The 22,342-nt window shown below is 45.7% G+C and overlaps 1 protein-coding gene across 4 annotated transcripts; it reads right to left on the minus strand.

The window, feature by feature from the left end:
* Nucleotides 1–3,489: 3,489 nt before the first annotated feature.
* Nucleotides 3,490–21,538, minus strand: taok1a (TAO kinase 1a). 4 transcript variants are annotated; one of them, XM_028961778.1, is made up of 20 exons: nt 21,344–21,538; nt 14,511–14,717; nt 14,317–14,388; nt 13,808–13,909; nt 13,540–13,585; nt 13,331–13,427; nt 13,107–13,220; nt 12,091–12,182; nt 11,768–11,861; nt 11,544–11,625; nt 11,234–11,401; nt 10,872–11,078; nt 10,641–10,772; nt 9,943–10,179; nt 9,744–9,872; nt 9,398–9,601; nt 8,757–8,996; nt 8,410–8,622; nt 8,065–8,247; nt 3,490–7,484 (listed from the first exon to the last, which is right to left on the minus strand). In XM_028961778.1, exons 2-20 carry the CDS (start codon nt 14,640–14,642, stop codon nt 6,942–6,944), a joined length of 3,087 nt encoding a protein of 1,028 aa, XP_028817611.1. In that variant the 5' UTR covers nt 14,643–14,717; nt 21,344–21,538; the 3' UTR covers nt 3,490–6,941. The 4 variants fall into 4 exon arrangements, with proteins under 4 accessions (XP_028817611.1, XP_028817608.1, XP_028817610.1 ...); XM_028961775.1 differs by having other exon boundaries at nt 14,511–14,749; XM_028961777.1 differs by lacking the exon at nt 21,344–21,538 and adding an exon at nt 21,012–21,120 and having other exon boundaries at nt 14,511–14,749.
* Nucleotides 21,539–22,342: the final 804 nt, after the last annotated feature.

The following is a 22,342-nucleotide window of genomic DNA, read 5'->3' on the forward strand; positions in this document are numbered from 1 at the left end:
AAGATAAAAGCAGGGCAATTGTTCATCCTTAGTTCTTAGTTCCTTAGTAACTCGATATACGATATACAAGTTTCGAAATTCATGGATGCCAAAACTGTCGCTTTGCGTTCGGATCTCATTACCCGAAACTCGATTACAAGACCCATTGGACAATTTGTACAGGACACAAACATGACAAAGAAGAGGGCATCACTCATTTATATATCCATCTGCAGTGTCTGTAGTGTTTGGACTACAAATCCCAGTCCCATGTCTCTTCTTCGCTCTTTGATCACTGTGCCACAATGGAGAAGACTTTGCTCTCCTTCCAGTGTTTGCTCAGTTGCAGACCTATGTAAATTATGTGCTTATGTAAATATTACTTGCAAACAGACACCGCAGCAGGGCTGACTGTGCAAATGTGCCGGATTGATGTGCTTACACTAGATTTATAAGTGTATAATCCTCTAAAAGTGTGCTTTGTGTCTTTTATTTTCTTGTTTTCTAAAGACTTTTATTCTGTATTCTGGTGTGGGTAAGAGAATTATAGTGACAATCTGGGTGTTTAATTCATTGTAGAATATCTAAGTGTGCTAGTGTTTATGGTTATGTCAAATATGTTTCTGTTCAATTTATGGTTATTGTAAAAAGTTATGTGAGTTATAAAACTCTGATCACCCCCCAAAGATTTTGTGGTAGCAGCCGTGCCCTTGGGTTAGTGGGTCGGCGACCCGGTTCTGTTCTCTTGAACGCATGACGTTTTTTTTTATAAATTATGTACATATTAGGAATTTTCTGTATGTACATGTTCTAAAAAATACTGTACATTGTAGAGAGAGGCGCAGGAAGGAGACGCGATGTCGTGATGCGACTTTGCTTTTTGTGCAGAATACACGTGGTTAAGCAATCTCTTGGTGTCATCTCGTCATTTGCTGTTAGAGGGGCAAAATGAAAAAAAAATACACAACGCAGAAGGAGAACCGCTACACAAAGACAAGACTGCAGGGGTGTTATTGCGAAAAGAGAGCGCCTGAGCACTGGGCCTGTGTAAGCAGAATCTAGACTCAAGGTCGAGGTCAGGGCTGGTAGGATCAAACTCTGACGGCAGCTGCTTTTAGCAAGAAATGCATGATATGTGACCCTCATTTCAGCGACATCGCATTCGGTCTGGACCACAAATAACAAACGTAGATGCGGAAGGGTCAACGAAAAGGAAATGATATTCCAGATATGAAACTGCCACAGCAGGTCCCTCGCACCTCAAGCATGCAGCATGCTTACTCAACATTTTCCACTGCCCTGTCACCTCGAACAGGCACGACTCCAAGGACAAATTTTCAGTTCGTTTACATTTACAGTATTTATCAGAGCGACTTACAACCAGTAGAGACGGGACAGTCCCCCCTGGAGACACTCAGGGTTCAGTGTCTTGCTCAGGGACACAATGCCAGTAAGTGGGGTTTGAACCTGTGACTTTGTGGTGTGCTGGTTTTACTACCACCCATTTGTACTGAAATGTAGTAAAAATCAGTCCACAGCATAAACTCTGTGTTTTGGTCTTATGATGTCCTCTGGGAGGCTCCCATGTTCTCACCACAGTAAAAGCTCCTCTTTCCTACTGGGTATCAGTATCAAGTACCACTGTGCTGTCAGCAAATTTAACCAAGGTGTTGTGATGGTGTCTGGTGTAAAGACTACTGTGTTTATTCCCTAAGTCATGGGGACCCCAAATTACCTTGGTGGACATGGTGGCGCATCGGATCTTTTCAATGGTCTAATTTCCTTGTGTAGTAGATGTTCTTGTCATGTGATCTTTCCGGTTACAAAGTGCAGTCCCCCCTGGAGCAACACAGGGTTAAGTGTCCTGCTCTGGATCAGGTCGAAAAAGGGTAATGATTACACAGGGTAGGGGGCCATCCTGGGCTGATGTGGAGCCCAAGATGACGGATCAGTCATGGGGTCCAGAGCTCTGTGCTGCACTTCTGCACTTAAGGAAGCGGAATCATAATTGGAAGGGTGTGGGTTCGAAGGTGCCATTGAGTGCCTGTCATGGCTGCCCACCGCTCACCAAGGGTGATGGTTAAAAGCAGAGGACACATTTCATTGTGTCACCATGTGCGGTGTGCTGTTGAATAAATATGGGGCCAATCATTAATCCTGACCAGAAATGCAGCTCCAAAATAGCAAGGAATCTCCACCATGCTTCACTTTTGTTTGCAGGCATTCATTGTCGTACAGCTCACATGACCTTTGGTGAAAAATCTGCCCAATATGTCAAATTTTGACTCTTTTTTCAGCAAAACCTTGTTTCCATGCTTTTTTGAATGGAAATTTTATTAAGGTGTATGTAAGATGGGAAGTCGCAGGTCCATGACGTTCTGCACCTTTGCATTCTCCATATCCATATCGGCCTTCCCCCGAGCAAGAGGTGTGAAAGGCCAGCCATTTATTTGGGGTCCCCTGCTTTGTCTTTGTCCGGCTACGACACCCCCCAAACAGGATACACCAAGGACAGGGCGGAAATAACAAATTCGGATTGGTCAGTGTCAACTTCCTGGGAGTCAAATGTATTAAAGACATCTTTCTGGGCACTTGTTTTTTCCTTTCCATCGGGAACTGGGGGTCTTTCCCTCTACCTGTTTTTCTCCTGGCTTTTCTTTCTCTTCCTTTATCCCTTTCTCCTTTCTTTTATTTTGGGTTTAACATTGGTACCTTTTTTTACATACAATATTTACATGTAACTGCAATAGTAGTGGTGGCCTAGCGGTTAAGGAAGCAGCCCCGTAATCAGAAGGTTGCCGGTTCGCCTGTCATGGCTGCCACGGCTCACTTAGGGTGATGGGTTAAATGCAGAGGCCAAATTTCACTGTGCGCACCGTGTGCTGTGCATCACATGTGACAATCACTTCACTTTCACATCAGATTGGAGTGGTTTTAATACAGTGCTTTGTGTATAGAGTTTATACCCCTTTTACATGTACATTGTGTACATTACATTTGCACCAGTCCAAAAAAAAAAAAAAAAAAAATGTAAATTTTCATGTGGGCAACACAAGTAGGAATCCAGGCTCTGGCTTTGTGTGTGCGAAGTTTGAATGCTCTTTCCATTATCAGGCTGCTTTTCTCCACCCAAATACATGCCCACTAGGTGGCTTGGTGGCCCTGCCATTTCTGGACTCAGCAGTTATGGGTAGCGAGAGTGCTTCACGTTTGAGGGACACTGCCTCTAGTTGTAGCAAGATGAGCTGCATTCTGGACAGAAGACGTGTCCTCCTTGTTGAAAAGAGCCCTCTGCTGGACCTCCTTGGTAAATGAAGGACGGGACAGAGTCTGTACTAAAATTACTTTATTACACCTGATCGCTCCAGTATTCCTCTGCCAGAATAGTAATTACAGTACAAACAAAATAGTACATTTGACCCTAGTTTATTTCAGCTCCATGAATATTTCAATACAACTTTTCAATCCTTGTGTTTGCTTTTTTTAAATTTATGTATAATCTGTATAATCTTTTTTTTTTTTTTTTTTTTTTAGACATTCAATAACATGTTTCACAATCTATACATTTTAATACAGGTTACACATGAGTGGTAGTGGTAATGCTGAACCAAGAAAGAGAATGAATACTGACATAACTGTACATAAAATTTCCCCCTTTCCCATTAAGACCACCCCTTTCTCTACATAATGATTTTGATTTATACTTCTCTTCGCAACCGTGGCGAGCCGAACAATTTGTTAGTCTGGCTTTGTTAAACAAGTGTTTTTTTTTTTTTCATTTAACAAGAGAGAAAAAGAAAAAAAATAGGTTACTTTAGAGAGAAGAATGCAGTAGTGTTTGGGCTTGGCAGCTCTGAGATGGCACAGTGTTTGACCAGAGGGTGGACCTCCAATACTTATTATTCCACATAACAATAATCCGCCTCTCACCTTCTCTCGCTCTCATAGCTTCAGTCAGTAGGACAAATGCTCAGAATAATCAGCATTAATACTAAAATAATTCTCATCCACAAGAGGTGTATTAGACATGGCAATTCAATTTAAAAGAACCAGGGAAGTTAAAATTTTGTACAGATCCTGTCGGAGTGAAATAAAACAAAGCGCGTATTTAAAATAAAATAAGATACAAATGGGGGTGTGGGGTGTGGCTGGTCTGTGGGAGAGGATATGTATTTACCACCCAGTCTCTAATTTGATCCATAAAAAAAAAAAAAAAAAAAAAAAAGCAAATTGTGTCAACCTGGTGCACAGTGGAGGCATTACATTCTTTGCACTAGAAGAAGAGAAAGATGACAAAAACGTTTTTCAGATGCAGAACGAGTGGCCGTGAAGTGCCGAGGCGTTGGCGGCGGGCGATGACCCGCGCAGAGCGGCCGTGTGCAGGTGCCGTGTCAACACTCGTCCCTGGAGGTCCACGTCCCCGCCCGCGGCCCACAGGAGCAGCGCGGACTGGCGGCTCGCTGTCCTCGTCAGGGTCTAGTGTCTCAGGCAGAAGCGACCGCCACCCCGCCACCGCCGCTTTAAGCGCATGAGAAACTAAGGGGTCTTTGGCGAACGCTCGTACGGTGTCACGTCTGACGATGCGCAAAATGTTGCTACCCTGCAAAACAGAACAGTTCCCCGTGGGGCGACTGGAGTGTGGCGTGTTTGTGTGGCCGCAAGTAGGTTGTGTGCACATTTTAGGTTTCTGAGAAAATGTTTTAGCTTAGAAATCTGAACAGGTACATTGATTAGATGTTTCCAACGGCCTATATGCCTGCGATCCTCGGTTATTATTAACTCGTTGGTCTAAACATACAGCAAGAACTCTTTCTCCTCATTAACAAGCCTGTAAGTGACTGAAGATTTTTTTTTTTGGTCATTTCTTTAAAAATGTTTTTAAGTTAGTATACTCTTTCGTGTCTAGACCTTTCCCTGCCAGAATCTGGCAGTTCTTGCGGGTCTGACACCGGGACTTGGTGTGAATGGCGAATGGCAGGGGCAGCAGCAGCAAAACTCATGTACCCAGAACTCCACTGTGCGATCTACCACCGGTCCCTGGGCCCAGAGAGGAAAGAGGTCACAGGCCAAAGGGAAGAGAGGAGAAAAATGAGAGGAAGTGTGCCCCCATACCAGTGTTAAGCTTTGCTTAAGTGCTTATATGTATAATATACGGACACTGAGCCTGCTGTCATGGTCTCCCTTCCACAAAAAAACAAAAAAAAAAACCAAACAAGACCTATTCTAGCACCAGAGTATTTACCATTACCACACAGCAGTGCTGTTAATAACCCCACTCAGCCCATACTCGACAACTTCAACAGCAGCCACCATCGCTCATAAAAGGTTCCTGCGAAGGACGTGCTATGACGTTACAGCTTACATATCAGCCTGTTCTGCTCCTGACGTCACCATGCAGACCTAATCCCTGAATTTCATACATTCCACATGACAACGGCACCAACGCGTCAGTCGTCTTCCATTACCCCCCACCCACCTCTCAACATGCATGTTGTGATTACCATATATCCATGTTGTCATGTAACAGCTTGCAGGGTAGGTACTATAAAGTGCTACTATTTGGCAGATGTTTGAGAAGGCACCAATAATAAAAATAATTAAAATCTATGTCAGCATGTGCCATAAAATACTATTTACCTGTGTGTGTATATTGAAATCCATCTTCTTTGGAAAGAACACCCGGACATGGTCCGTTTTGTTATTTAATTATCTCTAATAGAACCGTTGAAACATTCTGCATTAAACGTGAATAACTGAAGGCACTGAAAACATCAGAAGGGCTTCAAACGGGGCCTGATCCCTGTTGGCTCAGGGGGTTCAGTTGCAATGATTTCATCCCTTCAAATGGAAGCCGGAGCTTCAAAACCTGATGGTCTATTCATGGCATAAAAATATCAATATCTCTTTTTGTCTCTATCTCTCTCACACATACACACAAACTGCCAGATTCAAGAGATTTTTTCCCCCTCTCCAAGTGCATGTGCAAAAATTCACCTGGCGATTTCAAAACCATTTAAGACCCTGCACAGCTGAAGGTTCAGCACTAGGGGGCAGAAATGGCAACTGCTTCTGTTCTAGACTGAGGCCTGAAATAAATGTTTTTTAAATATACATTAAATATATAAAATTAAATGGAAAAGAAAGAAAAAAGTAATTTGGCACACAATTTATATTAACGCCCTTTGTTCCATGACTGTGTGGTCTTTGTTCAACAATAAAATTCCAACAATATACCTACGTTGTGCCTTTTGTCGAATGTTCCGACACCATCAGACATGTTATCACACATATGAGCTGCTGCATAATCAATCACACTTTTTCTTTGATGGAAAAAAAAAACGCTCATACAGAGAACTAAAAATGCAAGCTGCACATCCAGTCCATTCCCTACCATCCCGTGCAACATCGCTAAAGCTAATAACACCAATGCATCTGAACAGCCAATAATAATGCCCACAAGAAATGAAACACTATTCTGGATCTATCTGGATATGACACAGACGCTCCTGTAAGCCTGTACTTGAGGCCAGGTCAATAAGAGGACGTAATGAAGCTAAAACCTCAGAAGCTCACATCACTTCAGTATGAATAGGCAAAGGACCATGACAGCAGTGCAACAGGGACAATATGGAAAAGCTTCTTGATTTTACTCAGCCCACCCCAAAAAAAAAAAAAAATTAAGCAGATGTAAATGGGGCTTTACCAGACCAGTGCATGAGTACAAAAGCATGAACTCAGGGAAGGGTAGTAATCTACAGAGCCATGGGTACTTCTGGGCTACAGTAGAGTGCCACCTACTGACCTGAGCAACACACACAAACAAACACACAGAAATGGCAAGAGAGAAGGAAAGGTGAAGAAAAAGGAGAGCGTGGCCTGTTTCTTTTTTTCGGGGTCCCTCCCTTTGCTGTCTGGGCTGTGCCGGTGGCCTACCCTGCTCTGTGGGCCTGCTCTGCACCCATCTAAGTGTAGGACAGGTGGGAACCATTGGATATCTGAGAGGTGATGCTGGTGCTCCTGCTCATTGCCTGCTCACCTGGCCCCCCCGAGGTGGTCCTCCTCAGCGCCTGTGGGCTGTTCCGCAGTCCAACACCCCTGCTGACTTTTGGCATTGCCCCCAGGGATGCGGACGGGAGACCCCACGGCTGGGGGGTACCACCTTGTACACCTGAGCCCCAGCCCTGTTGGGCGGGGGGAGGCCCACCCTGACTGGAGTGGTAGTGGTGATGGCTGCCGTGGTGGCTGGAGCCCCTGCTGCCGTCACCCCAGAGCGAGCCCTGAGAGCTGCCTGAGTGGTGCTGGTGCTGGGGGGGTGCCCAGCTAGAGGGCGCTCCGGGGAAGCTGTGGCTAAGGGCTTCGGGGGAGATGTTAGACAGCACCATGTTGCTGAATCCCAGACGCATGCTCTCAGAATCAAAGGCCTCAATCTCGCGTGCCTGCCGCTCCAACAGGGACCTGATGCGCTCGGAGCGCTCGTTCTGCAGGGCCAGCATCTCCTCCTCAATCTGCACACACAGAAACATTTCAGATTATTTCTAAACCATTCCAGCAGTTCACTCTCTAAATCCCACAACTTTTAAAATTTATACGATTTATTGTAAGAGTAAGCTGCAAATTCCATTTCAGTTTCATTTTGTAGCTCCAACAAGACCGCTTTGAGCACAGCTGAAAATGGTTTTATATACATTTTATTACAAGACTATTTGCATGTTTGAGCACTTATTTTTAATGTACATAATGTGGATTCTTATGGGAATAAGATAATGTAGTTTCAATCAAAGCAAATTATTTACTTTTGGTTTTATATATAATTTCACAACAATATTTACAAAGTTCTCTTGGAGCACAATCCATTAGTCTTTCAAAAATAAATTAAAATGTCACATTATTCAGCAATAAGTGAAATACCCAAATCCCAGAAATACTATACATTTGCAGAATGTTGGTGCATACAGCGGTCCCTGTGGGAGTGGGTCAAGTGGTATAGTTTTGCCATAGAAATTATTTACTTTGCTAAAACTCAAAGAGAATGAAACGGGGCAGACAGGCAGGCAAACAAGGGGAGATGGATGGTGAGAGGCAGACCTTCTGCTCCAGCAGAGCCCTGCGCAGCGAGACCCTCTGCTCCAGCTCTTTCCTCTCGCGATCCTGCTGCGCCTCCGTCTGCATCTTGATCTTACTCTGGTAGGCGTTCAGCAGCTCCAATTCCTGCTGCAGCTGCATGCGCAGCACCTGGCACTCAGCCTCCTGCGCCTCATCCAGCCGCAGCTGACAATGGAGAAATGCAAAGAGACGGAGAAGGTGACGCTTGAGACAATTTCAGTGTATGAGGACACAGACAAAATTTTCATGGGGGAAATAACTACAGAGGAGGGAATAGAGTTTGAGCAAGTTGATGCAGAAGCTGTGTGATGCAGAAGTGTGACTCACAGCCTGAGTAGACAGCATCTCGTTGATGGAGTGGTCGTACTGCTCAGCCAAAATCGCCAGCTTGCGCGTCTGCTCCTCCTTAATCCTTTTCAACACAGCCTTGTGGTCGGCCTTGGGGGTGTTCTCCAGCAGGTGGTTCCTCAGAGCCTTGTACTGCCGAGTCTGGATCTTACACGTGTCCTGAAACTGCTTCTTTATCTGCAGCTCTTTGGACTGACAGGGGAGAAAAAAAAAAAAAAAAAAAAGTGGTGAGATGCTATACAGGGCTCGAAGTGTGCACTGTATATTTATTTATTTCATACACATAGCAAGATGCTATGCTATGTTAAGCTAAGAACAAGAGGCACCTTGAGACTCTTGGGCTGCTGGCGGATCTCCATGACGTGTTTTCGCCGCAGCTCCCTTTCTCTGCGCTTGTTGTACTCCTGCTGGTTAGTGAGCTCGGTCTGGTGCTGCAGCCGGATCAGCTCCGCCCGCATCTTCTGGATTGTGGTGAGCTGCCGGAACTCTAGCTCTTGCATGGACTCATGGTGGCGTAACAGCATGGCATGCTCAAGGTCCTTCTGTGTCTGCCGCTTGTTCAGCTCCTACACACATACACACCAACACAGTACAACACAATAATTAATAAACAATAACTAATAGCACCAATACGTCGCCTGATTAAAAATGAACTGAAACATGTTTCTTTCGCATGCAGCCCTGGGCATGAAGTGTGCATTATGTGTACAAGCCTTCAGCCATTCCGGTTACTGGCCCAGAAATTCGGTGCTTCCATATCCCGTAGTGAGATGTCTAGTGAATCAACCGAAAGGTTACGGTTGTAGCCCCGGTTTTCTGAGGGAGATGAGTGAGGTATCACTCTGCTTGCATTCTGTGAGGAACCGCTGGATTCTGGACTGAGGGGCCAGATGGGTCTTTTTTTTTTTATTAATTCCATACTATCCTTAAACCTTTGTGGGTACAATTTCCATTGAAATTCACTGACCTCGCGCACTAGGTCCTGTTCCATGTTGTGCCGTATAATGAGGATGCGTCTTTTAAACCGGCGGCACTCGAGCTCCAGGTACTGCCGCTGTCTGCGCAGCAGGTTGGCTTCCTCCTCTGCCTGATAGTGCTGGATGTTCTCCTTCTGCTTGGACAGCCATTCCTGCTTCTCCTTCTTTGGTGTTGACTGATTCTCATTCAGCTCCTAAAGAATAAAAAAAAAAATAATAATAATTTTTACACCCATTTGTCCATCCCTGCATCCGCCCTCCCCAGTGTTAACTATATTGTGGTTTGCGTACTCGGCGCGTTTTTAGTGAAAAATGTGACCATGTGAATGAACACACCTCTTTGAGCTGCTCCTTGCGAAGTTTGTACTCTCGTTTCTGGGACTCCTGGAAGCTGTTCAGCTCTTTCTTCTGCTGGCTCTGAATATGCTGCTGAAACTTCTTTTCATCGTTGGCAAAGGTCTTGGCCTGGGAAAGTAATTAAAATAAATAAAGAGACAGTTGAAATGCTCAAGAATGTCAAATGCTGCATCCCTACATCTTTTTCCATGGTGGCCTGGTGCTTCTTAGTGAGTTTTTCAATCTCAGCAGCAAAGCTGCTTCTCTGGGTGTCCAGCTCTTTGTCCAGGCGCAGTCGGTGCTCATCCATTTCAGCCTTTAACTTGTTCTCCAGGGCCATCAGCTGTTTCTGGTGCTGTCGCCGCATTCGTTTGTATCCGGACATCTGCTCTCGCAGCTCAGAGTCCTGCTCATGCTCCTGGATCTGACGTGTAACCTGGAAGGAGATGGAGAGGCACTTACACTGAGGAGCTGGCACACGTAGGCCTTCATCTATGATTAACCAATAAAATATCTTATACACTAATGTTACTTTTTACAGTTTTTCTCTCATAACTTCTCTCATTTTTAGTAATCAGCCACAAACTGCAGCTTCTAGGTGGGTTTCATTATTGCAATGTCCTCATAGCTGAGAATCATAGTCTGTGTTTTTCTGTAGACTTTGGCTAATCAAGTATAAATAATTTGTACTTATGATCAATATTTATATTCTTTCAGCAGAAATGTCTGAAAGCCCAATGACATGGAAGTGTATGTGCAACTGTAAATTCAACAATCTTCAAGAAGCAGTCAGTCAATTTGCTTTTGACATTAGCAAAAATTAAGTGAAATAAAAGGTGCAGAAAAATAAGCAGTCGCAATGATTTGTTGGGCGAGTGTGGGTCAATGGGTCCTCACCAGGGAGGCTGTGCGGATGGTGGCAAAGTGCTCGCGATTGCGGTAGTGGCGGCGTGGAGCCTGTGCAGGGGGAGACTGGGGCTCGGACGGCCGACTTGGAGTCTCCGACTCATCTGGGTAAGTCTCCTCCTCCTGCAACCACAAAACATAATTTGGCACAAAACACAAGTGCTGATAAAAGTATTAATAAACAGGTTCCAGAGTGTAAACGTGAGACAGCTATGCACGCACCGGTTTGAGATGGATGACAGAGTTGTTGGACATGACAGTGCCTTTATCGGATTCCATCATATCTGGCTCACTCTTGTTGTCGCCGGTGTCGGTCAGGCTGTTAACAGAGCTGCTCTGGGAGCTGGCACTAATGGACATGCTGGGGATGGACTGGTTACTGCCCACGCTGTTCACCGTGCCAGTGCGGCCCACACTGTGCTCTGGCTCCTGGACAGAAAACACAAGATCTGAAGAGTCAAAGCCAACATACAGACCTACAGTTCACCTCATCAGCATGATCAACTCTGTTAGCTAAAATACCAATTAAACACAAAAAAAAATGCTATATGAGCACATGAAAATATCTGACTATTCTAACTGACCTCCTCCTCATCAGCAGCTTCAGCCGCAGGGCCATTATGGGCCTCCTGGAACAAGATCTTCTTCATCTTGCGATACTGCAGGTTGTCTAGCTCTCGCACTGCATCTTTGGTCCGCTGGATCAGGTCCATCAACACCGAATCTGGACGTTCTCGCTGGACAAATGCGTGCTGAGCCACACACACACACACACGGGAAGAAGGTTATGTGGTCACATAAAACATCCATTAATTTCCAAAACCAAAACCAAAAAAAAAAAAAAAAAAAAAAAAAAAAAAAAAAAAAAACACCTCATTAACCATCTCATCTTACCTGCAGCAGTTCCTCAGATTTGGGCCTGTCTTGGGGAAGCTTCTGAAGACAGGAATCCACAAAGTTTCTGAAGTACTCAGTCCTGCATTGCAGAGCAGGGAGCAGAAGGGCTGTTTACGATGCTTATTCTCATCAGTGCGCCTTCTGGAGGTTGACTAAATTATGCACTGTCAGAGCAAAAACATGCACACTGATGGAGAATAATCAATAGCCGGTGCACTCACCACTCGCATGACTGCAGTGTTGGGCTCTCATTCTGCGCTATGTGGTATAAGGCACTCATTGCATTCATATTGAAGAGAGGAGGCTTCCTCTCAGCTGGAAAATCAGAGTAAGTAGGGGATTAGCATTATGGACAAATATGCATGAAACGGATAATGTCTTTCCTGGATGGAGCACTGAGATGGATGAGGCAAACATACACAGAGAAAGAGAGGGGGAGAGAGAGATACTGGAAGGTGTTGGGGGAAGACAACCTACCAATAAATGCAGAAAGCAATGTGATAATAATGAGAATGTGGTAAGATTTACGAGCCGACTGACTGACCTAGTTCAATACATGTGATTCCCAGAGACCAGATATCCACCTTCCCATCATACTGGCCCTCATCCATGGCCAATATGACCTCAGGGGCCATCCTGAAAACCAAATCAAGCTATCAGCATTTCAGCGGTCATGAAATATGCAGCCCTGTATAGTACTGATGCAATTGTCCATGATTTGATTTGTATTAAGGTGCATTTTAAGGTGCATGGGTGGTTAGTAGCCTAGTGGGTAACACACTTGCCTATGAACCAGAAGACCCAGGTTCAAACCCCACTTACTACCATTGTGTCCCTGAGCAAGACACTTAACCCTAAGTTGCTCCAGGGGGACTGTCCCTGTAACTACTGATTGTAAGTCGCTCTGGATAAGGGCGTCTGATAAATGCTGTAAATGTTCTTTATCAAGAGCTACTGACATCATTTAAATGTTTAAAAACAATTTGAAAGTAAAGGTGAAGTGATTGTCAACGAAATGTGTTCTCTGCATCTAACCAATCACCTTAGTGAGCAGTGGGCAGCCATGAAAGGTACCCGGGGAGCAGTTCGGGATATGATTCCAATTACTTGTCTGCTTCCTTACCCGCTAGCCCACCACTACCCCACAGATTTCAGTATTACTGCTATATTGTCTTTCCAATATGTTTTACATTCCAATGTAAAACAATAAAATTAGGTTTAAACAGTATGTGGCAATTCTCTCCTTTCACTGAATCCCTGGGTCTCCAGCCCTGGTCCTACAGGGCACCAAGACCACCCAATTTAGCCCTTTCCATGTTCTACAATAAATGATTCTACTCAAGAAATGGGTGGTAAGGAGGTTGGTTGATCCCTGTGGAACGTAACGTCATGTAACTTTACAGCATGTACAGCTGTTTATTGAGCAATGCAGGTTTCTAAAAGTTTGGTTCAGCCACCCTGCTCAATAGTGACTACTCCCAGTTCATCATGCTTTCAGAAGACCACACAGTGGACAATACAGGCAAACCAGACTGGTGGCAAGTTAGGCAGAAAACCCACCAATATGGAGTGCCCACAAAGGAGTTCGCTGGGGAGATGATGGAAGCAGAGCCAAAGTCTGCCAGCTTCACCTGTCCCGGCTCGGTCAGCAGAATGTTGCCAGCCTTGATGTCTCTGCCACACAGAAATGTTTACAGGGTTTACAGACACCCCCTCATTTAAAGTCCATTACAAAAAAAAAAATGGAGCGGCTGCTCCATGATATCAACTCCTAACATCCTCACCTGTGAATCATGTTGTGGGAGTGAAGGTAGGCCAACCCCTGCAGAGCACCATGGGTAATTGCCGCTATTTCCACCTCTTGTAATGGTTTCTTGTGAACTTGAAAGACGAATGTGGAGAAGAGGAGATTACATTAGTATAAAAGGGGACTGCTCATCACTTTTTGAAAACATGAACAAAAAGCACAGCGGTGAAAATGCAACAACCCTACCTTCCAAAACATCTGAGGTGGATCCCAGACAGTATTCCATGACCAGCTATGCAGACAGAGGAAGAACATTTAAAAATACTCCATCTTGCATAAAACCGAATAACTGAAATCATGGACTGAAGCAGGAGAACAATATGAAGAGCAGATCAACCTCATCTGAAGGGCAACACTTTGATGATGATATGCAGCGGTGCTGCGGTTATGCAACATGCTAAAATTAAAGCACTGGGACACTTTCGCAGGCATTTGGATGGCAGCGGTCCCTTACCCAAGCTGTGTGCTCGCGTAGGTAACATCCTTTGTACTCGATGCTGTTTGGGTGCTGTATTCTCCGCAGAAACTTCACTTCCTTGATTATGTCTTGCCATTTCTGCAGGTCAGAATCAACTCTTAAAAAAAATAAACGATTCAACCACGTTCGGAATCTTTTAACCTTATTGTTGTACTGGGCCTTGCGGCAGGGTGGTTTTTCAGCAGAGAGATTCCAAAGATGTTTGTCAATTTTTTGGAGCCCAATAAGTTTCCACAGGTCATGTGACTCAGTGGAGCATTATGCAGCGACTGGCCATCAAGCTGGGGATTTAGACAAGGTGCTAAGGGGTATATTTGTTCCTCATATTTCAAAAGCCTTGTCTGAAAACACCAATCAATGTGCTTTGATCTGGATACAGGAACAGTTATGTGTAGTAAACCAGCAAAACTACAAACAACAAACACCATCATAACAGCCAAAATTAAATGACCCGATAAGATGGTTCTTAAACGCAATAATCTTACTTCATTTGACTGCTTCCCACTATATGACATTTTCTTAATAGCCACCACCTCCGCAGTCCGTACATCTCGAGCCTGGAGAAAAAAAAAAAAAAAAAAAAAACGCTGTCATTGAACCAAGCAGATAATTCACATTCATGATCATGAAATAAATAAGTACATTTTTATCTATTTATTTAAAATGTTGCGGTACTTACAAAGTAGACAGCACCAAAGCTGCCATGTCCGATCTCTCTCAGGTCTGTGAAGAGCTTCTCTGGGTCTTCTTTAAAGAAGAGCTCGGCAATGTCGGGGTCCTTCAGGCTCCCCGCCCGGTTGGGGTTGGGCATGCTGGGAGGGGGCGGAGCCGCAGCCGCCAGTAACTATCTGGGTCTGCGACACGACAGCCCCCACTGAAGGTTCATCTGCAAGACAGTGGTCTCATACGGATAAACACCTGCAAAACCAACAAAATGGGAAGATGAATTTGGGCTAAGCAAAAAAAAAAAAAAAAATGAGGGATCAAAACTGATACAAATATCGAATTATGCAACAACTAATAATCTATGCAATAACATTCTCTGTGTTTCATCCAAACCAGGGCTCTCATGCTGCGTCTCAAAGGGGAAGAGAGGAAGTGGAGACACCCCGAAGCGGCAACCACAACACCCGCTGCTCACGCCCAATGGGAGAACAGTCACATCCCTGCAGACGACAATCGGCGCAGCCCGTCTGCTGCAGACAAAACAAGCCTCTCGCAGGAGCACGCCGGACAGCTACCACTGCCAACCCAAACCGTCCAGCAGTTCCACCAGGAGGGATCGAAACCGGACGTTACGTAAGGGTGCTGGGGAGGTGCTAGGTACCTGAAATGCTTCCTGATAGCAGGGGGGGGGGGGGGTTTATAATTATAGGCGAGTGAGGGTGGTCAGTCAAGTCAGGATGAACCCTGGAGAAGGGCCAGTTATAGCTCAAGGTCCCCCACGAGGCAGAGCAAGAAATCAAGTCTTCAGTTTCCATAGCAACACCATCTCCTATGCATGGACTGACTGGGTTGTGTCCTGGCAACACCCCCCCTCACACACCCTATGCCCTTCTCTTTTGAGACTGTTTGCTAGTTACACATCCTACAAGCATTAACATGACTGCATTTCCTTATCATGACTGTGTTAAGTTTTTCATCTTCTGTGAGAACAGACCCGACTGTCTAGTCCTCACTCCACACCCACTGACCCCACTGCAGGTTCACAACTGCATGCTGGGAACACCAAATACAACCAGTCATTACGGAGGTGCTCTGGTCCAATCGCCTGTCACCACAATCTGGTCCTTGTCAGGATTCACTCAAATCCTAACACTCATCCAATCAGCTGGCAGTTCACTTGACAGGCTATTTTAATCAGATGATCAGTGTTCACATCACCAGTCAGTGGTTTTAATATTGTGTTGCTTCAATTAGCTGCAGGAGGCAGCTTTCTCAAGCAACCGAAACGAAAAACACTCCGGACTCACACTCACAATGTGACGACAACTGTCCTAAAAGAACGGCACGTGAAGGGACAAAATCACGCCACGTTAAAGGAGAACAATGCCAGATTTCTGTATTCCTTCCCTGTTAAACTTCGCACTGCTCTCTTCACCGAACTCTAATGAATGAATGTGAGAAAATGCCACAAAACAGGCTTGTCCTGCACACAATTGTGCCGACATGTTTTCCTCGTCCTCGGTTATATAATTATAGCCATCCTGAACTCCTTACTTCGGCACGATCGTGGCCTTCTTGTGAGAGGATGCGTTTCAACGCTGTAATTCCTACAGCTGGGTGTGAGGGGTGAAGCGGTGCGTAACGCGGTCCCGGGTTTTTTTGTTTTTTTCTCCTTCTCGTTCCTTTTTCCGAACAGCACTCCGTTTATTGCTGGTGCTGTGGTACAGGCACCCGCTCCCTAACCCCTCCCTGGGCTGGGCGCAGCTCAGATGATCAGCCGCACAGACACAATGCTGATGACTGGGGTCTGATGTCTCAGTCACAAGACTGGCCCTCGCTCTCGGCCTGGGAGGAACTGGCCAAGTTCTCTCTCTCTCTCTCTCGCTCGCTCGCCTCGCGCACACACACAAAGCTTTCATTTACATGATGTAACAGAACACAACAAGAACTAAATCCAGCAAGTTACCATTACCTTAATTTTAAAATACAGTCGAGAAGTCCTTGTGCAGGCTACATGCCTAAATGCGGTGGGTTCAGATTTACATTTACAGCATTTATCAGATGGCCTTATCCAGAGCGACTTACAGTCAGAAGTTACAGGGGACAGTACCCCCCCTGGAGACACTCATGGTTAAGTGTCTTGCTCAGGGACACAATGGTAGTAAGCGGAATTTGAACCCGGGTCTTCTGGTTCATAGGCGAGTGTGTTACCCACTAGGCTACTACCACCCTGATAAATCCCTTCATTTCAACAAATCCATTGCTTCAATAACAATGCCGAGCCGGCCAGACACCAGGGAGACAGGTGACCGGTTTGAGGAGCGTGGCGGTGACCGCATGTGCGAACTGGCAAGCGTCGCAGACGGCAGGAATGCAGCAGGACCGGGACAACTAAACGCAGGTATTCCCTCCGAATGAGCGCACTGCACGTGCTACTCATATCCACTTCCTGTTCGCTCCACTTCCAGCTAATGCCGCCTTTTCAGGCCTCATCACCGCCATTAGTCAGCCTAACTCCAAACGAATAAAACAAACATGCTGCCCGGGCTCAAACATTAAGCACTTATTAGTTACCGCGTGACCAAGTCAATCAAAACGAGCTCAGATCTTCCGCAAAATGCACAAATATGCCGCGGTAAATACAGGCACAGCTATAGCCTGAAGCCCAGGGTATTAAATGCAGCCTATAGCGACGTGGCGCGAAAGGCTTTCATCGATATTTACGGCCGCGTCATTACCACAGCACAGGGCAGAAACACTTCCCTTGTGCAACACACATTAACTGTAGGATGAAAAGCACCTCTGTGCCGCCGAAGTTCCACCATGACATACACACATGCAGGTATTTTAGGTGTTGTGCATACAACTTGGCCTAATGGGCTATTTTTACCCGACAGAAAAGCAAATGAGACGAGATGTTGGTGGACATGCAATTCCGTTTAGCCTAGACACCCAGCATGTGGGGTTTCACGAGAACTTTATCAGAATCAGCATAGGTATATGAATAGCCTACGAACAGAACTCTTCCCATACAGCATACACCATTCACTGACTTATTATAGTCTTTTTTTTTTTTTTTAAATCCATGTTGACTTCTTTTAAAGATTAAAACTGTGGGCTGCTTTTAGGCAAAATAGATTTCATAATCTCAGTCGCTGAAAGGCCGCAGGCTACCATGTTGGCACCTTTTAACTGTACATTTTCACTACTTTGCCAATGACAGATTTATAGTTACATAACGTTATTTCCATTCTGAAAGCCTGGTTGAGTATTTACTCTCCTTATACGGAATTACTTAGCAGTTAAAAATACAATTATAATTCTATACACACAAACAATTGAAATTGTATAGAAAAATTAACAAGACTCTCAGAAAGAATTAATTATTACATTCATTAGTAATCATACATTTCTCTGACCTTTTTACTGATATTCAAGAGGGTCAATAGCTCACCTCCATGCTAATTTAACAATTTTAATTAACCCCAGAGATAATGCCTGATTACAGTGTGTTGTGAACTGTAATTGTGGCCATTAATATGCTGAACTAAAGCCTTATATTTATTTTTTCTTGCAACAATAGTTTAACCTTTGTTATTGTAATTATGCCACCGGCTTTAATAATAACATGAGCTGGAGCAATGAGACATCAATGATTTCTGGCCCTGCAAGAGTAATCATAATATAACACATATTAAAGACAAAAATAACACATCAGAGATCTGAATGAATGATATATTCTTATTAAATTCTTTGTTCTTTACATAGTTGAATGTGCTGAAAACAAAACCACACGAATTCTCGATGGAAATCAAATTAAATCAACCCATGGAGGTCTGGACACAACATACTGGTAAAACTTTGACGTAATGGCCTTAAAACAAGTCAAAATGAGGTTCAGTAGTATATAGTAGTAGCCTCCATGTGCCTGTATGACCTCCTGATGAGGAGCATGATGGCGGACTGTCTCCTGAGGGACCTCCTCCCAGACCTGGACTAAAACATCCGCCAACTCCTGGACAGTCTGTGGTGCAACGTGGCGTTGGTGGACTGAGCGAGACATGATGTCCCAGATGTGCTCAATTGGATTCGTGTCTGGGAAACGGGTGGGACAGTCCATAGCATCAATGCCTTCATCTTTCAGGTACTGCTGAAAGACTTCAGCCACATGAGGTCAAGCATTGTCTTGCATTATGAGAAACCCAGGGCCAACTGCACATGGTCTCACAAGGGGTCTGAGAATCTCATCTTGGTATGTGGGCTGTGCGGACCCCCAAAGAAATGCCAGCCCACACAATTACTGACCCACTGCCAAATGTGCTGCACGGTGTTGGGCTGAAAGGACAACCCCTACCTGTGGACGTAAGGCCCTCATGGAGTCTGTTTGACAGTTTGAGCACATGCACATTTATGGCCTGCTGGAGGTCATTTTGCAGGGCTCTGGTAGTGCTCCTACTGTTCCTCCTCGCAAAAAGCCGGAGGCAGCGGTCCTGCTGCTGGGTTGTTGCCCTCCTACACGTCTCCTGATGTACTGGCCTGTCTCCTGGTAGCGCCTCCATACTCAGGACACTACGCTGACAGAGACGGCAAACCTTCTTTCCACAGATCACACTGATGTGCCACCCTGGATGAGCTGCACTACCTGAGCCACTTGTGTGGGTTGTAGATTCAGTCTCATGCTACCACTAGAGTGAAAGCACCGCCAGCATTCAAAAGTGACCAAAACATCAGCCAGGAAGCATAGGAACTGAGAAGTGGTCTGCGGTCCCCACCTGCAGAACCACGCCTTTAATGGGGACGTCTGGCTAATTGCCTATAATTTCCATTTGCACAACAGCATCCTGTTTGCTTCCTAAGTGGACAACTTGAATTCACAGAAGTGTGATTAAATTTGTAATGATACAAATCCTAATAAACCAAGACCGATAAATATGAGATGAATAGTTTTAAGTTAAACAGGCTTGCTAATCATAAACAACTTAAGTGATGAACTGCTGGATGTTACACCCCTGTAGTTTATGTACGTACTGCTCAATGCACCTTAAAACTTAATCTCACCAAGTGCAATAACCCTACATAATCTTGTCAATATATTGAGCACAGGCGCATATGAAAGTGCGCTAGAATACCATCAGGTATTAATTGTAATAGCGAATGAAGTCACATTTGCCAAGCTGTAGAAAGACATTAAAACGGTGGAGTTCCTAGCGTGACATGATTAATAACTATTCCGATAGCAGCAGCAGCAGCATAACATATACATCTACATCGTATGAGTTTTATTTATTTAATGACAACAAAAATGTAATTTGAATGTTGTTAAATTTATTCCAAAAGCAATAATAATAAAAAAACCCTGCCGATTACACAAATGGCTCTGGAACAGTGTAACATTTGTTTTATGGCATATCAAGCAGATGATGATGATATGCATGGTGAATCTTTATAAAATGATATGACGTGCTCTGGACGTGACCAACAGAGCCAAGCTTTAAGTGGCAGCAATGAGGTCAGAAGGAAGACAATTGTGAAGGACAAGGGGCCGTGTCTCTCTCTAAGACAGTAGCGCCATTCAACTTCACTTTCACACACTTTATTTTGCATGCTTCTGTGCGATACACACCCAAAAACAAACAGGGCACTGGGCCTTTTCTAAGTAGGAGCTTTATACTACAAGAGAGTGCCTTGGCATCTGCGGACCTGTTAAAATTAGTTCCTGTACTAGCTGAACAGACGTGTTCATATGGCAATTAAAAAAAAAATGTACTGAACTGTTATCATAAATTCTTAATATACACTCATATGTGCGCCTATATGAATACTGCAACTACAAGTCACACGCAAGATCACAACACACATTTTGTCACAACGTTACTAAAATACCACAACAAAGAAAACAAATCGCATTGATCCATATAGTACCGTGACCTCTGCGTCGTACGACGAGCTACCTGTCAATACGCAGCACTAACGACCACCGGCCGTAATTAGCACGAATGAAGCGCAGGCCACACGGTCCCATCCGTAACCCCGACTGATCTACGGGGGAACGAGGGGATGGACGAGGGGATGAAGGCGAGGATGAGGAGCACTGCGCAGTCGGATGACTCAACCTTACCTGCCGCTGCGCGTCTCGCTACGAGCCGGCGAGAACCGGCGAAGACTCCCGCATGTGCGCAACATGCGGACACACACATTCACACGCACGGCTGTTGTCGCGTCAGCGAAACGTCTTACGGGGACACCGAAGCTGGGCAGGCGGCATATATGTTACGAAGCAGAATCCACCGCCCACTCTCCCCACCCAGTCAAAAAAAACGATAAACCGCAGGAAAGACAAGGCCACCAAAACAAACTAGCCTAATGTCGAACGCCATAAGTGTGATGCGCTGACGACTTACTGACTTGAAAAGAGATGTATATGTTATGCATAATGCAAGAACACTCCCATGTCCTCAGAAATTCGACAAAACGAGCGTCCAGAAACCGAAAGCGCATTAAACTCCAGACTTACCTGGCACCTTATTAGGCAGCGGTATGCGGCTTACGCAAGGTTAACGCGCTAACGCGATTTGCGATAACCTGCTTAGCCAGCCAGCTCGCTAGCCAGGTACGAACTACGGAAAACTTGACAAGCAGGCCGAACTCGCGTCAAAGCGAGCGTGAAACGAGCCGTCGCTTATACAAGCTGTTGCGCAATCTGTCGCGAAACGCGGTCAAATAAAGTGCAGTTAGCTTAGCTGGCGTTAGCCGCTGCCCCCCCCCCTCGCGTAGCGAAAGTTAGCTAGCGCGGCTAACCCAGTTAGCGCAGAAGAATGTGAGAGGGAGGAAGGGGGGGCAACTTACCAGTCCGACAGGCCAGGTCCGAGGTGGGCAAACGCCGCTTTAAAAACACGGTAGGCCGAGGGAACAAAAGGACGTCGGTCCGAATAAAGCGGCCCCTGGTCCGGGCGTGTTGAGGGCGACGTGTCCGCGGTGAAAGCCGCGCAACGGCCGCTCGGCTCTCCTTTAGCTAGTTGACAGTGTTGGAAAAAAAAAAAAAAAAACTCCACCCCGGGGCTAACGGGGGCCCAAAGGCTCGACCCCCCCCCAACCCACCCCTTCGCGTTCAGGTCCCAAAGATGGCGGCGCGTTCGACCCGCTCCCTCCGTGTCACCCTCCGAGAGGAGAAAAAACAAACAAACTAAACGCCCGAAAAAAAGCGAACGGCAGCCACGCCCTAGGGCTCCAGTCTCGGATACTCGGGGAGTCCGTTTCTCTACGAGGTAGAAAGCTGGGTGTATACCCCCCCCCCCGTGTTTATGTTGGGGCCGTGATTTTTTCTCTCTCTCTCCTCCTCCTCCTCTTCCCGTCCGTTCCTGGAACGCCAGTTCCGCCCTTCTCTCCTTGGATGCATCCCACTGGCCGTGAGGGACACTGCGCCGCCCTCGGGCCCGCGGGTGGGGCCGCATTACGGACAGACGATGGTAATGAGTAGTATTAAAAGGACAACGTTCGTAAACACCAGTGTTGTGCACTTGTTGAAAATGCGTCAGTGAAATGACGTGACCGACGAGTTTACCTGCGTTAACGAGGGTCTCTAAATGACGCGCGGCAGAAATCGCCTTTCCTTCCTAAACTACAAGCGGCCAATTGGCGTGCGGACGGAGGAATCAACTCTTCCCATTGGCTCCCGGGCGGCCCCCCTCGCCGCCAATCAGAGAGCAGGAAGCCCCGACTCTGTATCCAGGCGAACGCGGAGCTCCACGGCGTGCCGAGGACGCGCTGTGAATGGGAAACGCGGCGCGCCGCTGCAGCTCCTCGTTCCGCGCTGTTACATAATCCCGGGGTGCAGAGGACTCGGTA

The sequence above is a fragment of the Denticeps clupeoides genome, chromosome 19 (assembly GCF_900700375.1).
Source record: "Denticeps clupeoides chromosome 19, fDenClu1.1, whole genome shotgun sequence".
In the NCBI taxonomy this organism is placed as follows: domain Eukaryota; kingdom Metazoa; phylum Chordata; class Actinopteri; order Clupeiformes; family Denticipitidae; genus Denticeps; species Denticeps clupeoides.

What these genes read in the sequence shown, in the direction of transcription:
- taok1a (XM_028961778.1), bottom strand. Translation starts at nt 14,642, where the DNA reads ATGCCCAACCCCAACCGGGCGGGGAGCCTGAAGGACCCCGACATTGCC. An exon ending in GCTTTGGTGCTGTCTACTTT is followed by an intron (nt 14,389 to 14,510) that starts GTAAGTACCGCA and finishes TTTTTTCTCCAG; the next exon opens with GCTCGAGATGTACGGACTGC. An exon ending in CCATCCGCACAGCCTCCCTG is followed by an intron (nt 10,180 to 10,640) that starts GTGAGGACCCAT and finishes ATCTCCTTCCAG; the next exon opens with GTTACACGTCAGATCCAGGA.